General features: G+C 52.2%; 1 protein-coding gene across 12 annotated transcripts in view; it reads right to left on the reverse strand.

Moving 5' to 3' along the window:
- The window catches only part of CCDC33 (coiled-coil domain containing 33), a 111,902-nt gene that overhangs the window by 29,415 nt on the left and 66,931 nt on the right, over window positions 1–15,556 (reverse strand). For all 12 annotated transcript variants that reach the window (XM_045059029.1, XM_045059028.1, XM_045059039.1 and 9 more), the window contains one exon: window positions 11,729–11,917. In XM_045059029.1, coding sequence (XP_044914964.1) covers window positions 11,729–11,917 — 189 coding nt within the window. The remainder of the gene's footprint in view (window positions 1–11,728; window positions 11,918–15,556) is intronic.

Here is a 15,556-nt window from a genome sequence, read left to right on the forward strand (position 1 = left end):
TTTGTCTGTTTGTGTAAGAGCTGGCTAAAGGCTGAAGGATAATTAGTCCCCCGTGGGCAATGCTGTCCCCCCTCCTTGAAGATTTAAAGGCACAGCCCACCTACTCAACCCGTTTCTCCTCCCCACAGTTCCCCGTGGGCTCCAGCCCTTCTCCTGCAGCCTCTCCCGCCCCCTCTTCTCAGTCCTGGAGGCTGAGGAGGGGATGGCTGTCGCTGGCAGGAGCCGATGAATGGGCATTTTATCTGATTAAACTGGGAGTGAACTGGCTCTTCTCTATTATCTTTGGACCTGATTGGATATTTAACACCAAATGTATTGTGTGTGTGTGTGTGTGTGTGTGTGTGTGTGCGCGCGCGCGCACAGGGACCGGGCTTTTCTAGTCCATGTCAGGGGGAAATTGGATTGTACTGAAAAGCATTTAATCGGAGCTCAGGAGTATAGCCTAATAGAGTCACAGAGATGGGGGAGGGGCTGTTTGGCCCTTAGCCTTGGACAAGCAGGGCCCCTGCCTTGGGCCCTGTGTGTTAGAGGGTCCTGCTCTGGGCCTCCTAGGGCCACAACCTTCCCCATGGGCTGAGGAGCTGGTAGGGCCAAGGAGACATGTCCACCCAGAGCCTAAGCACCTTGCAGACCACAGCCCGGTACCTGGGACCCCGGAATTCCCTCTGACTTCCAGGGCCCATCCTCCTGAAGGCAATGTGTCATTGGGCCATTAAGGTGTGGGGCTGAAACTGAGCCAGGTTAGAAGGAAAGGGCCATCTTCTAGGATCTGGGGGACTGGGGGCTGGGGGCTGGGCGCCGCTCTCCCCATGTAGCCAGGGTCCAACGTAGATAGAATCTGGGAATTCTCTGAGGTGGTTAATAAGGTGTATTTGTTGAGGCAGATACAGCTTAATTCATAGTTTTCAGTTATTTGGGGTTCAGACAGAGGGTGTGTAGGTCTCCACCTGTGCTCTCAAAGGTTTGGGGTGGGCCTGGGGAGGGGACCTGCAGCCACAGAGCTCTGTTTTGCTCTTGACTAGGAAACTGAGGCAGCCCTCCCACCCAGACAGATGGGCTGGGAACACGATGAGTCAAGCTCACCAGGCTCTTGACTTCTGAGTCACGAGGCTTGGCCAAGGCAGCTGCAGGAGCAGGCTCTGGGCTGGAGACCCCATGCCTGTGCTGGACCAGTGACTGTTCTCCCTCTGTCTTGCCCCATGGTCCCGGGAGGGCTAACTGAGCTTCCGGTAGTTTGCTCACCTCTAAAGTGGGGATGATAACTGTGCGTCCTTCATCAGGTTGGTGCAAGGATGCAATGAGATTATGGCTAAAGTTCGGGGAGCAGAGTACGAGCTCAATAAAGATTGATGGATGTAATTAGCATTGTTAAAAGGAGGGCTAAGCTGGCAGTTTGTGGAAGGAATGGGTCCCAGTTCCCAGGTGTCACCCCTGGTTCTGTAGTCCCTCCCACCCTCACCAATCAATGATTCAAGCCTTCAGCAATTTATGGCCTCATCATCTTGGCTTTATTTACCGGGAGAGCTGCACTTCTGCCCCACCCACCCACTGTTCCATCAGGAGCGGAGATGGGCAATGACACAGGGATGCATCAGCGGTCTTGCTAAGGAGCAGAGCCAGAGGCCATCCCATCTCCATCTGCCTTGTTTGCTAGGACAAAAAGGGCAAATCACCAAGACCAGGTCTCTGACTCCACAGAGGGGAAGCTGGGGCCCAGAGAGGGGAGGCGTGCAGCCAGGGTGACCGCTCTGGTCGGCGGACCCAGGTCTCTCGGTGCCCCTCCTACCCCACGCTCCATCAGCTGTTAATTTTCTCTCTGCACTGGGCAGGGGGGCAGGGTGGTGGGGGAGGCTCTGCCCCAGTGGGCCTCTCATCCACATCTCCTCTCAGCCCGATGTTTGGGTGCTGGGGGCAGGTCCTGGTTTGGCCAAACTCACTGTCCCATCTGTTCCCTCGATTCTAACCTCCATGCCCTAAGACTTCCTCATCTCTCACTGCATGGATGGGTTCTCCCCATTTTGCAGATGAAGAAACAGAGGTCCAGAGAGGGAAGGGACTAGCATGAAGGCCCCACAGTGCCTCTTGGTGAGACCCCAGGCTAGGACCCCACCTGGGAGAGAGACAGAGACAGACAGACAGACAGACAGACAGACATAGGTAATCTTGACTCAACACGTTCCTCTGGCAGGAACAAGTTCACCAACCTATACTCCTACTAGCAAATCAAAGATCTATCATGCTTTCATACTAACAACTACTGATGACTGACATCTGGGGCGGGATGGGGTGGGGGTGGGGGTAGGTACACTCCCCTCTGTGCTCTCACAGTCTCCTGAGCCGACTGCACCCCAGTCCTGGCCACCCTCCCACACTGATTCCCCATGTGTCTTTGTAGGACAAGGACTTTTGTAGGGAGTTATCTTTTTTTTTTTAAGTGGGTTTAAAAAAAATTTTTTTTAACATTTATTCATTTTTGAGAGACACAGTGCAAGTGGGAGTGGGGCAGAGAGAGAGGGAGACACAGAATCTGAAGCAGGCTCCAGGCTCTGAGCTGTCAGCATACGGCCTGATGTGGGGCTCAAACTCACAAGCTGTGAGATCATGACCCGAGCCCAAGTCAGAAGTTCAACCAAGTGAGCCACCCAGGCACCCCTGTAGGGAGTTATCTTTATGTTACTATCACTGAGCTTGGGGATGTGCTTCCAGAGAAGGGTCAGAGGGGAGGCCTGGGTGAGTCATGTTGCTACCCCCTCCCCCCTTCCCCCAGCTCGAAGGGTCCACGAACACAGTGGCCTTTAATAAGCCTCCTGCAAAGTGGACAGCCCTTCAGTTTCCTGTGCACTGCCATCTGCTCTCTTGTCAATCTCTCCATTCTCTCCAAAGCCTCAACAGTCAGGTACAGATGCCTTAACAGATGCCACAGGCCCAGAGGGGTGGAACGATTTATCCAAGGTCACACAGCTCTTGAGTGGTAGAGACCAGACTCAAATGTCCGACAGCTGCACAGATTAGAGGGCTCTGCAGGACAGGGTAACAGGGCACATGTGAAAAAAGCTGGCCGAATGAATGAATGAATACATGTGTCAGACTACAAAGTACACAGGGGAGGAGAGAGGAAGCTCAGGGTCCATGGGGGTGCAGGCATACTTGACATTGGTTCGCTGTGTCCCCTTCTTGGCTCCTCAAGCACTCTTATCCTTGGGGCACCCCTGGGGCTGGTGCCCCTTTCTTAGCAGCCTCCCCATGCTGTCTCACTCTCCGTGGTCCCTGCAGACTCCTCCCCAGCTGGGCTGGGAGGCTTTCTCATTGGACGTGTACCTCCCACTGTCCAGATCTAGTCCCTAATGTCTGTGGGTCCTGAGACAGGCTCTCAGCATGTGCCACCCTCCTTCCCCAAGGGGCCATCCCCTGGGCCTAGTGGTGCTTCTCCCTGAAAGTACTGGGCTCTGGGGAGGGTGGGCTTTGGGAAGAGGCCGGCATGGCTCTCAAGGGCAGGCTCAGGTCCATCTGAGCAGGGAATTCTCAGGTCTTGGCTCCCTAGAAAGTGATCTAGAATTGTGGGCCTTGGGCTCTGGGGTGCATTTAACCAGCCCCTTGGACCCCTGCCCCCTGGGGAGAGATGGGTATGGAGAAAACCCAGGAAGGACCCTCTGAATCATCTAAGGAGGGTACCCCCATCTTGTCCAATAACCCTGTTCCATGGGCCTGGACGCCCTTTCCTGGGGCCAAGGTCACTTGCTCCTTTGGTCAAGTTGATCAGGAAGACAAGCCCACTCCAGAGGCCAGTGGCTTTCCCGTGCTGGGCTGCACCAGGCTCCCCACCTGCTCTAGGGACCAGGCAGGGGGTGGTGCACCCATAAGTGCTGTGAGTATGTGGAGTGGGGGAGGGCAGCTGGCCTGCGGGGGGGGCCTTGCTCAGCGCTCACACACACCGAGAGACAATAAATCGACAAACACTTAATCTCTCTGCAAATTGAAACGGAGCCGTAAATATCTGCTGCATCCCGGCAGCTGAGTTATGAGTCTTGTTTATTAATCTCTTTAGTCCCAGGTGATGGATGGGGGAGGAGAATGGCCCACCAGAGACTCAGAGGGCGGGGGCAAGGAGGGGAGAGGAGTGGGCCGGGGGTCTGGGAACGTCCCTTCTGGAGAAAGGGTCAGAGGGCGGAGGCCTGCAGGATTTTGCAGGATTTGCAGGCCTCGCCCCCCCGCCCCCACACCCCCCCTGCAAGGACTCATGAACACAGTGACTCATCATAAGCCTCCTGCACAGTGGACAGCCCTTCACTTTCCAACACACTGCCATCCGCTATTATCAGTCCTCCTCACAGCCTCAAGAGCGGGACAGGGGAGAGCATTCCCTCCACTTAACCATGAGGAGACAGGCCCAGAGAGATGGACTGATTTATCCAAGGTCACACAGATCTCGAGTGGTGGGGACAGACCAAAGCCTTCCAGAGCTGCGTGGAGAGGAGGGGAGGAGGGGCTGCAGGGGGAGACAACAGGGTACATGTAGGACGGGCTCCTTATTTCTTCCTTTCCACTTTTCTCGCCTCCCTCCCTTCCTCAAATGCTTGTGAACCTGCCCTCTCTCTGTCTCTCTTTCTGTGTCTCTCTGCTTTTCTGTATGTGTAGGAACTGGTAGAGGCAGAGAAGAAGAGTCAGGAGAGGTAGAGTCAGGAGCTGATGAGGGCTTCAGCTGAGCCCGGGAGCTGTGACTGTGGCACACTCACAAGATCTGTTTTCAGGAATCCACCCCCAGTGTCAGCACTCAGGGCTCACAACTTAGGGGTCGCAGGAGTGCAGGGGCAGAACCGTGGAGGGCTGGATCCCTGAGAGGACTTCCTGCCTGAGGGAGCTGGGTCTGGAGGGGTGGGTGGGGTGGGCGTGATGTGGTGCTTGTGCGTGATGAACACATGCCCTTACCTGGGCCTCTGGCCATGGGGACAGATGGGACAGGGGTACTTGTGGAGGTGACGGGACAGAAGACTGATCTGGCAAACTGGGCAGTGGAGTTGGGGAGCTAGAGGGATAAGGTGGTGTTTGGGGGACGTGTCTGGTGGTTTGTGTGGCGTGGCCTGGGAGTTGGGGGCATCTGATTGGAGGCTGCTGGCTGTACTTTCTTTGTCTGTCTCTGATTCCAAAGTATTGGGGTCCCCTGGTGGGCTTAGACACAGGACCTGGGTGATCTGCCTCCCAGTGTCACTCCAGCTCATGGGGGCCAACGCCAGGCTCCTGGGCTTTGTGATACCACCATCCCAGGCAGACATTCCTGCAAGTGACCAACGTGGGCAGTGTCATCAGGTTAACCACTGCCTGTGGCTGCAGGAGGCTTCTGCTCAGGACCCATCACCTGCCACCAGGTGGTGCCTGAGGAGCAGGGCCTGGTCTGAGCCTCTCAGCCTCACCAGCCTGCAGACCTCATCCTGGAGGGGGGCCAAAGGCAAGACCATGGCCCCAGTCACAGCGCAGGGGCCCCAAGGGACCCCGGAACATCTGCTCCAACCTCCTCTGTCAATGGAGGAAAGGAACTGAGGCTCAGGGAGGGGAAGAGAGCTCAAGGTCACTTCAAGGAGGTGCAGAGAGCTCTGTGAGAGCAGGGGACCATGTGGAGCAGAGCTGGGTGGGCAGAGGGTGTGTGCCCTGTCGCTATGGGGCTCAGAGGGCAAGGGCGTGGCAACCGTGAGTGGAGCAGGCCCAGGTCAGGGGAGCGCCCACGCCATGCAGGGTGAGACTGTCTCTGGTTTAGCACCACAAGTCCTACGGCTCGGGGATGCCTCAGATCTGGGCAGGGGTGGTTGGCACCCTGGGTCCATGCCAGGCAGGCATGCAGGACCATGCTCCCAGGTATTTCTGCTGCACGGCAAGCCCCCCTTTATGAAGGCCCCTCACCTGCCCCATCTGGCCCTAAGGGGCACTTAGAGCAGGGTGCGCAGCTCTCCTGTGCTGTCAAAGCTCAGGGACGCAAAGTGCTCACAGCCACCATGGGAAGGTGTGGCAGGGTTGGCACCTCTCCACCTGGCTGGGGGGTCTCCTGCCTACCTGCGGTCCGGACCCCACCCCTGCTGCTGTGTGGCCTGGGAGAGGTCACCAATCCTCAGGCCTTCCTCCCCATCCTTGCCCATGAAATGGGGCCCCCTCTCTTGGGGCAATGGTGTCCAGAGGAGCAGAAGTCAACTTACCACCCTTAGCAGAGGTTAAATGGGGTGGCGCAGCCAGTAAGTGAACTTAAAGAATTGAGGACCAAGGGATCATTCTGGGGTCCAGCAGATTTAAGAAAGGAGAAGAGACAGAAGCTGTGTGAAAGTGGGGTAGGGCACGTGGGGGCCAGGAAGGGGAGAGATGGAGGGAGGGGGAAAGGCTTTCAAAGACAGAATGAAAGAGATGAGTTATTCCAGTGTGGTGAGGTTGAGAAAACTCCACTGAATCTTTAAACAACCCTTGTCAATTATTCATCTGCTGGTATGAGGGCCCTCTGGTCTGCCACAAATCTCCTCTGAGCACAGGAGGAAAAGGGGGGGGGATAGGGGGAGTCAGAGAGAGAGAGAAAGCCAGAGAATCAAAAAGAAATAGAAATAACTGAAAAAAGGCAGAAGCAGGGAGAGGCAGAAATAAGGGCGGGGGGAGAGGGAGAAAGGAGGGGGTGTGTTGGGGGAGAATGGAGGGAGAGGGCCAGAGAGAGGAGGGTAATGTCCCTGTGCTGGAATTTCTACACTAGAAACAGCACTGATCACACATTTCTTGAATAGCCACTGAGTACTTCTGCCTCCGTTCCTCTCTCTGTACTGAGGGCTTACTAGGTGTGCCCAGCAATGCTGGGTAAGTGTGGCACTTGAGAAGATAAACTGTCGGGGCGCCTGGGTGGCGCAGTCGGTTAAGCGTCCGACTTCAGCCAGGTCACGATCTTGCGGTCCGTGAGTTCGAGCCCCGCGTCAGGCTCTGGGCTGATGGCTCAGAGCCTGGAGCCTGTTTCCGATTCTGTGTCTCCCTCTCTCTCTGCCCCTCCCCCGTTCATGCTCTGTCTCTCTCTGTCCCCAAAATAAATAAACGTTGAAAAAAAAAAATAAAAAAATAAAAATAAAAAAAAAAAAGGATAAACTGTCTCAGCCATGCCCCTTTGCCATTTATCCCTCGCCAAATATTTCCTGTGTGCCTACCCTGGGTTACTCTGTTGTTTCCTGAAGTGTGGCTTGCTTCTACCTGCTGGGAACTTCCAGACTCAGGGCCTTGGCTTCTTCCTCCACCACCCTGCCCCCCACACAGCTGGACATAACAACTAGGAACCTGGAAGGGGTAGGGAGTTCTGGTTTTCTGGAAGGTTGGAGGAAGTGCTTGATGATAGAGCTGCCGGGGGAATGGGGAATCCTGGCACACGACAGGTGCTTTATAAGCCCTTTGTGAATGGAACCAGGCCTGTCTGGAGACTGCACGGAGCCCCTCATCTTACCTGCTCTTGACATTGCCTGGCTCAGCATGAGGTGGGCTTAGGAGGGATGGGGGTGAAGGGGACCGCTTGCAAGTTGTTTAATATTTGGGAATAAGACTTCCTGGGTTGCTCAAAAGGGAGGTGAAGACTTCCTTTAGCTCTGCCTGGGCCCTTACACTTGACCTGAGATCACACCTGCAGAACCCTGGCTCTGGTGGGTCCACTCAGGACAGGAGCTTTGCCCCACATGGACAAAGTGGCACCTGAAAGGCCTGTGTTAAAACCAGCCCCAGATTAGAAAACATGAATAGACACTTCTCTAAAGAAGACATCTGGATGGCCAACAGGCACATGAAAAGATGCTCAACGTCGCTCCTCATCAGGGAAATACAAATCAAAACCACACTCAGATATCACCTCACGCCAGTCAGAGTGGCCAAAATGAACAAATCAGGAGACTGTAGATGCTGGAGAGGATGTGGAGAAACGGGAACCCTCTTGCACTGTTGGTGGGAATGCAAATTGGTGCAGCCGCTCTGGAAAGCAGTTTGGAGGTTCCTCAGAAAATTAAAAATAGACCTACCCTATGACCCAGCAATAGCACTGCTAGGAATTTACCCAAGGGATACAGGAGTGCTGATGCATAGGGGCACATGTACCCCAATGTTTATAGCAGCACTTTCAACAATAGCCGAATTATGGAAAGAGCCTAAATGTCCATCAACTGATGAATGGATAAAGAAATTGTGGTTTATATACACAATGGAGTACTACGTGGCAATGAGAAAGAATGAAATATGGCCCTTTGTAGCAACGTGGATGGAACTGGAGAGTGTGATGCTGAGTGAAATAAGCCATACAGAGAAAGATAGATACCATATGGTTTCACTCTTATGTGGATCCTGAGAAACTTAACAGAAACCCATGGGGGAGGGGAAGGAAAAAAAAAAGAGGTTAGAGTGGGAGAGAGCCAAAGCATAAGAAACTCTTAAAAACTGAGAACAAACTGAGGGCTGATGGGGGGTGGGAGGGAGGGGAGGGTGGGTGATGGGTATTGAGGAGGGCATCTTTTGGGATGAGCACTGGGTGTTGTATGGAAATCAATTTGACAATAAACTTCATATATTGGAAAAAAAATTTTAAAAAATTAAAAAAAATTAAAAAAAAAATAAAACCAGCCCCAGATGGAAGAGTTGGCAGCTGAGAATGAAGAATGAAGGCGGACCCATGGGTGCACTTGGGAATGGGTGCCAAGTGGGCTTGTTGGGGCCATAGAGGTGAGACTGGCAGGCCCTGGGGCAGCGGGAAGCATCTGTGGCTCCCGGCAGAGAGGGCAACAGACCATGTGTCCCCTCCACTTCCTTCTCCCTTCCCAAGGTGCTCCTTTCTCCAGAAAATGTTCCATTTCTTATTAAGCCAGAGTAGCCTCTGGAGGGACTCAGAAGCAAAATTGTTTCTTGGGCTCTGGAAATGTGCTACAAGACTAAACTCAGACAAACCACGCTCCAGGAATCTGGTGCCACCGAGAGGCTCACAGCCTGAACACAGAGTCAGAGAGCCGAGGGAGGTAGGTTGTCACCTGCCATGTCACTGGGGCCCACTGCCACCCCCCAGGCTCTGCTGCTGACCTCACGTCCAGGCGTCATACACTGTGATGGCACCATCGCCACCCAGATGTGTTCCAGTGTTAGTCGAGTGTCTCCTCCTGCTCTGTGACTCTGTCTGCAGCTTACACGGTGTGTTCTATGCTCATTACTATGTTCTACGACTGCATCTCCTATAATACAGTGCTGTTTAATATCACTGTATGGCTTGGGTCTACCACTATGCAACTATACTCCATTGCTCCCTCACTGTGTTCTATTGCTTGTCGCTTTGTCTCTTGGTTGCGTGAATGAGCTTGTCTATTGCTATGTAATTTTGCTTGGTTGCTATGAAACAGTGACCCATTGCTACATGGCTACCTGTGATTTCACAGAGCTACAGATTGTTGTTACCCACCCACGTTCAATTGCTTGTGACGGGCCTCTGCTGGGCATGTGAATGTCTGGGTCCTGCCCTGGTCCTGGCAGGCTCTGCTGAGTGGGTAGGAGCTGGAGCTGGGGGCTGGGTCTCCAGGACCCAACTAGGGCAGAGAGTCAGAGGTGGGAATAGCCAGATGGTAAATCCGAGCCGAGAGAGGGAGAGAGAGAGAGACAGAGGAAGGAAGGAAGGAAGGGACGAATAATGGGTTGGAGGACAAAGGCAAGGGAGGGAGGGAAAATGGAATGGAACCAAGAGTCAGGATCAAGGAGGGAACAGGCTGGGCCTGAGGAAGGCTGTGATGGGCAAGGGGAAATAGCAGGCCCACTGTACTGAATACTATATGTATTCAGTACAGACTCACTGGGTCTGAGGGACCCAGTGGTGTGAGGTTGGCCAAACGGTATAGGGCTGGGTGTGTAGGCTTCTGCCACTCTCTGGTATTCACCTGGTTATAAGCAAGACAGCATGGGATAGTGGGGTCAGGAAGCCTTGGGCAGGGTCATCCCACCTCAGAGCCTCCTCATGGCCATCCTTCATAAAATTAGGAGATTGGACTAGATGCTTTCTAAGGTTCTTTCGGATGCCCTTGCTATCTAGCCAGAGGTTCTATCACAAGGCCCAGTAAGTATTTACCAACATCTTTCCAGGTGCCCAGCAAGGGGGAGGGTGGAGGGACCAGCCCACCAACAGGAGTGCTGGGGAGATTTCCAGAATCACAACATCTCTGATAGTCTGTGGGTGTAGGGGAGCCCTAAGCCCCCTTGCATGCACTCAGAGCCTTCTAGAATCTTGTCTTAGTGCTCTTGGGCCACTTATTTCTCCCCCTCCCCTCTGTTGCTCAGTTTCTTGCTCAGTTACTCGGTCTCTTGCTCAAAAGTTACTCAGCTTGATTTCTCAGGCTGCAGTCTAGTGCCATCTCTTAGGGTTTCATCCTTAAGGGAAGATGAAGATGGACTGCAGGCCAGCCACACTGCCAGAGTCTCCAAATGCAAGGTCTGAATGTTTATTCAACCAAGGTGAGGGCTGAGCTGGCAGGTCAGGCCTGAGAGCTGCTTTCCCAAGGGGCAGAGGTGAGAGAAAGGGGTACAGAAGGTGGCCCACGAGTGCTCTGGCACCTGCCAGTGGGGGCCTGCTCTGGGGTGGGCAGGGACACCCATGTGGGAGCATCCTGGGCACACCCAGCAGATAGCAACCCTTTCTATTCATCTGATGGGACACGTTCCAGAAAGGTGCAGAAGTGCCAGGGGGAGATGTGGAGGCTGTCGGTGGAGAGGGGCAGGTCCTGAGAAGAGGAGGCCGAGGGCTTCCCTATGGACTGGTGGCCTTGCTTGGGCCTTTTCTCAGGATCTTTCTGAGCAGCGTTCCCCATGGGATCCGCCGTGGAAGAGGGAAGGAAGCCACATGTGAATTCACCCACGGTCATTGGGGTGGAACCCCAAGTGGGGACTTCAACTGGACTGTCTTTTGGTAGCCTGTTCTTAAGCTCTCTGCATCAAGGGGCCAGGATTCAGCACCGACCCCTCACCAAATTAAGATACCGTCTTGGCCATCTTCACCAACCCTTTCCCAGCATCTGGTCAACTGGCAATAGGAAGCCACTGCAGCTCCCATGACCAAGGACACAGACTTTGTAATCAAAGATGGTGTCCTCTTTTCTTTAAGTCCCAATTTCTTCTTTTAGAAATTAAAACTAATGGGGTACCTGGGTGGCTCAATCAGTTGAGCATCCGTCTGACTCTTGATTTTGGCTCAGGTCATGATCTTGTGGTTCACAGGTTTGAGCCCTGTGTCGGGCTCTGCAGTAACAGCATGTAGCCTGCTTAGGATTCTCTCCCTCTCCCCCCTCTCTGCTCTCCCTTGCTCATTCTCTCTCTCTCTCTCTCTCTCTCTCTCTCTCTCTCTCTCTCTTTCTCTCAAAATAAATAAACTTGAAAAGCAAGCCAATGACTCACAGGGGCTTCCCATTACCCAGTGGACCCGCTCCTGAGAAAGTTCTGGGTTGATCACTACGTGAGTCAATGGATCCCTGCCTTACAAGTGTTGCAAGGGTGTGCTTTGAAGGAAATTGTGTGAGAGTTCCATTCAAAAGGTGAAGAAACTGTAAGATAAAGAATCCATACCTTCTACCAGTTTAGCTTTGGGGTGAGTCATTCACAGAGCATATCTGAAGGGAAGTCTTACTTGCCACCTATGGAATGAATCAGGTGGCAGTCAAACCTCTTCTCTGTGGCCCTTATCACCGCTCTGGTCCTCCTAGCGCTAGGTGGAGACACTCACCATTTCGTGGGACATCTTGGGCACCAGAGGTTCTTCCTCTGCTTCCTGAGAGGCGGATGTGCTACAGTCCATTGTAGAGCTCACCAGGGTGTTGGACGCATGGATGGTACCCAGCTTCTCATCTGAGATCTTGGGGTCTAGGATGGGCAGAACCTTGCTGTTGTTTGGTGTCAAGAAGTTTTCTGGCTTCTGGGGAGAGAAGGTGCAAAGAAATTTCTGTCTTTCTACCACAAGTGTGCTTACGAGACCCCCAAGCCTCTCCTCCTCCTGGCTCAGGAGGCCCTGCATGCTTGGCCCCTGTCTACCTCTTAGCACCTGCCCCCTTGCTCCGTGGGGTCTTACCACACTGTCCTTGGCATTCCCCCAACATGCCAAGCTCTTTCCTGCCTCAGGGCCTTTCCATCTGTTTTTCTCTCTGCCCAGAAGTCTCATGAGTCTTTACATGGCTGTCCCCTTCTTATCATTCGGGTTGCAGCCCAGATGTGATATTTCTAGAGAGGCCCTGGCCTTCAAGATAGAGGCTTATCCTCTCTAAAGTCAGCCCTGCTCCAATATACTCTCTATTCATATTATCTCATTTTACGGTCCAGAGTACTTAACTCTACCAGAAAATTAACTTTCAAAAAATGCTGTCTGTCTCCCTCCTCTAGTACCCACACTAGGGACGGAAGTGACATGTGAGCAGATACTTTGTTTATCCCTAGTGTCTGCCTCATTGTAAGTGCTCAGTAAATATTTGTCACAAGAATAAATAAACCATGCCATCTAGGACTCTCATACTTGGTGCAGTAACAATAGCCTCTAAAATCTCCAAGCTCCTTTGACACCCTTTGCTGGGTAGATTTCTTTTCCATTCCATCTCTGCTGTTACCTTCCCCATATTATAACCCATTAGTCTCCTCTCTCTGTACTCCACTGGGCCTCCTCTTTGGCCTTCCCTGTTCTTTTTCCCCTTCTCTTCTTCCCTTGGCATGACTATTTCTCTCATCTCTGCTTGTCTACAACTCAGCCTCTCCATGAAATCTTGATGGCCTCCGCCCATACTTGCACAAAGCTTTCCTGGGATCTTCCAGCCCAGCAGCTGGCTCTCTCTGCTCTTACACTGTTCTCTAATTCCAGGCTTATTTGCCATTTTTATTTTTTTGTTCAAATTTTAAGTTCCCTGGGCTTAGGGACATGTGTTAAGCTCCCTTTGGGGAGAGGTTACTTTAAAGCTCTTTTGGAAATCCATGGTTAGCCCTAACACATGCCCATTGTTCAAAGGCTGTAGGGACCTCAAAGGTCTTTCCTATATCAATTGTTGGAATTCTGTCATGGCCACATAGCAGATAAATATGCCGTTGTCTGCATAAGAAGCTGAGAGAACAATGGGCACAGTGCCAACCAGGACAGATGTTCTCAGCGTTACAGGTGCCTGAATGCCTGACCCTGAACAAACAGAGAGAATGAGTACAGGTGGGGCCTCTCTTTAAGTGTAAACTCTATATGAAAACCCACACATATGAGACAGATGAATCAGGACAAGGATGTTTAACGTTACCACTCAGATCCTTTAAATAATGATTCCTTTATGCCCTTATAAAATACAATTTAGGGAGGCACCTGGGTGACCCAGTTGGTTGGGTATCCAACTCCTGATTTCAGCTCAGGTCATGATCCCAGGGTCGTGGGATTGAGCCCCGAGTTGGGCTCTGCCCTGAGCATGGAGCCTACTTGGGATTCTCTCTCTCCCTCTATCTCTTCCCCTCCTCCCCTCTCAAAATAAATAAACTTAAAAAAAGTAAAATTTGGTATACAGGAATTCATTAACATGAGTCTTTTCAGGCTTATGTCAGTAGAGTAAGGGATGGATAGTGGTACAAGGACAGAGGCATCCAGTCCAGTGTGGGTCTCATCTCCCACTCCTGTCAGATGGGTACAAGGACAGATAATTCCAAAGAGAAAGCAGCTATATGAGGACTCTTGGAATGAGAAGTGTGGAGCACTGGGTGACCTTGAGGCTGATTTTGGTACCTATTGTGGTTAAAAAAATTTTTTTAATGTTTATTTATTATTGAGAGAGACACACAGAGCGTGAGCAGGGGAGGGGTAGAGAGAGGGGGAGACACAGAATCTGAAGTAGGCTCCAGGCTCTGAGCTGTCAGCACAGAGCCTGACATGAGGCTCGAACTCACAGACTGTGAGATCATGACCTCAGCCGAAGTCGGTCGCCTAACCAACTGAGCCACCCAGGCACCCCACCTATTGTGTTTCATAACCCAAACTGCTGGGCCTGTTTTGTCTCTGAGCTTTAGGCCTGCTATCTCTCTCCCCTGCCTCTCCCAGTGGCTATAGTTTAGGGAGGGCAAGATTCTTTTAAAAAAATTTTTTTAACGTTTATGTAGTCTTGAGAGAGAGAGCGAGAGAGCAAAGGAAGGGCAGAGAGAGTGAGACACAGAATCTGAAGCAGGCTCCAGGCTCTGAGCTGTCAGCACAGAGCCCGACGCAGGGCTTGAACTCAGGAACTGCGAGATCGTGACCTAAGCTGAAGCTCAACTGCTCAACCGACTGAGCCACCCAGGCGCCCCACCGGAGGGCAAGATTCCTTTAGAGGCTCCCCACTGAGCACACCCAGTGCCTCTGTGTAGCATCTGAGTCAGGTGATTTGGGGTTGCCTTATCTCTGTGTTTTAGATAGGAAAAGGCACCACATGTGTCTCCTGTTCTGAACAGCTAAGCACCAAATTGGCTATAGCAGGAGAACTACGGAATACACAACAGATGCATGCATAGGTAGATGGATGCAGGAGAGAATGAAGGGAAGAACAACTAGCCAGGGCAAAGACTAAGTCCCCATTGACCAGGTGGCCTCTGGGGCTGAGGCGAGATGCTGATTCAGGACCTATAATGACATTTCTCCTCATTTCCAGGCAGAAAGCCAATCTCAATGCCCTGGATTTCATAGACTGCCATCTAATCCAGTTAGGGGAGGAAGTGGAAGTAATGAAATCAAGGGAGAGGTCTCCAGAGGAGCCCCATCAGTTCTAAAGCAGGGACACATTGCAGAGGGTGTCCCCTCCCCCAAACCTGTCTCCCTGACATCCACCCTGTGTGGGTTCAGCACCAGTTGGGTAAACTCAGTGGCCCAGACCTGACATTTACTGGGCCCCTGATCAGAGCTGGGTACTTATTAGGTACTTAATTTTTTTTTTTCAAAAGAAAGGCAGATTGCCACTTACAGTGCCCCATTTAGATGTGTCTGGGGTCTTGGAAGCTTGACTGCCCTACATTCTCCTACAAATAGACCTTGAGAACTTGTTTGGAAGTTCTAGCAGGGGAGTGCAGCTACTCATATGCTCATATGCCCTTGACCAAGAATGTTCTTCCGCTATCTACCAAGCTGAGTCAGCTTCTGAAGAGATGTACATGTAGTGGTGAGGGAGGAAGGGGACACCTGCCCACAATTCTAGTCCCCTGCTCTAATCAACTTCACCAGGATCCATTCTGGCCTGGGGGCAAGTCAGTGGGTGACCTTTACAGAAAAATCTTTAGATTTCCATACAGTACAAGCCCTAAAGGAGGTAGTCTGGTCATATAAGGGGTGCCAGGAGGACCACAATGTCCCACACAGTGCCTGAATTCTCCCTAATCTTTCTTTTTTCCCAATATTGCCTATTTAGACTCCTCAGTCTCAATCTGCCCACGTTTTGGGGAGGTGATTTTGCCCTCCTTTCCTTGCTTCTCATGAGAGGGGAGCTTGTCTGGGGCTAAAGGAAGGGGCCAGGCTGCTGGAAATGGTGGGTGGTCAAGGTGGAGGATGGGGGAAGAGGATAATGCTTAAATGGGGATG

This window comes from Felis catus, chromosome B3 (genome assembly GCF_018350175.1).
Source record: "Felis catus isolate Fca126 chromosome B3, F.catus_Fca126_mat1.0, whole genome shotgun sequence".
NCBI lineage: Eukaryota > Metazoa > Chordata > Mammalia > Carnivora > Felidae > Felis > Felis catus.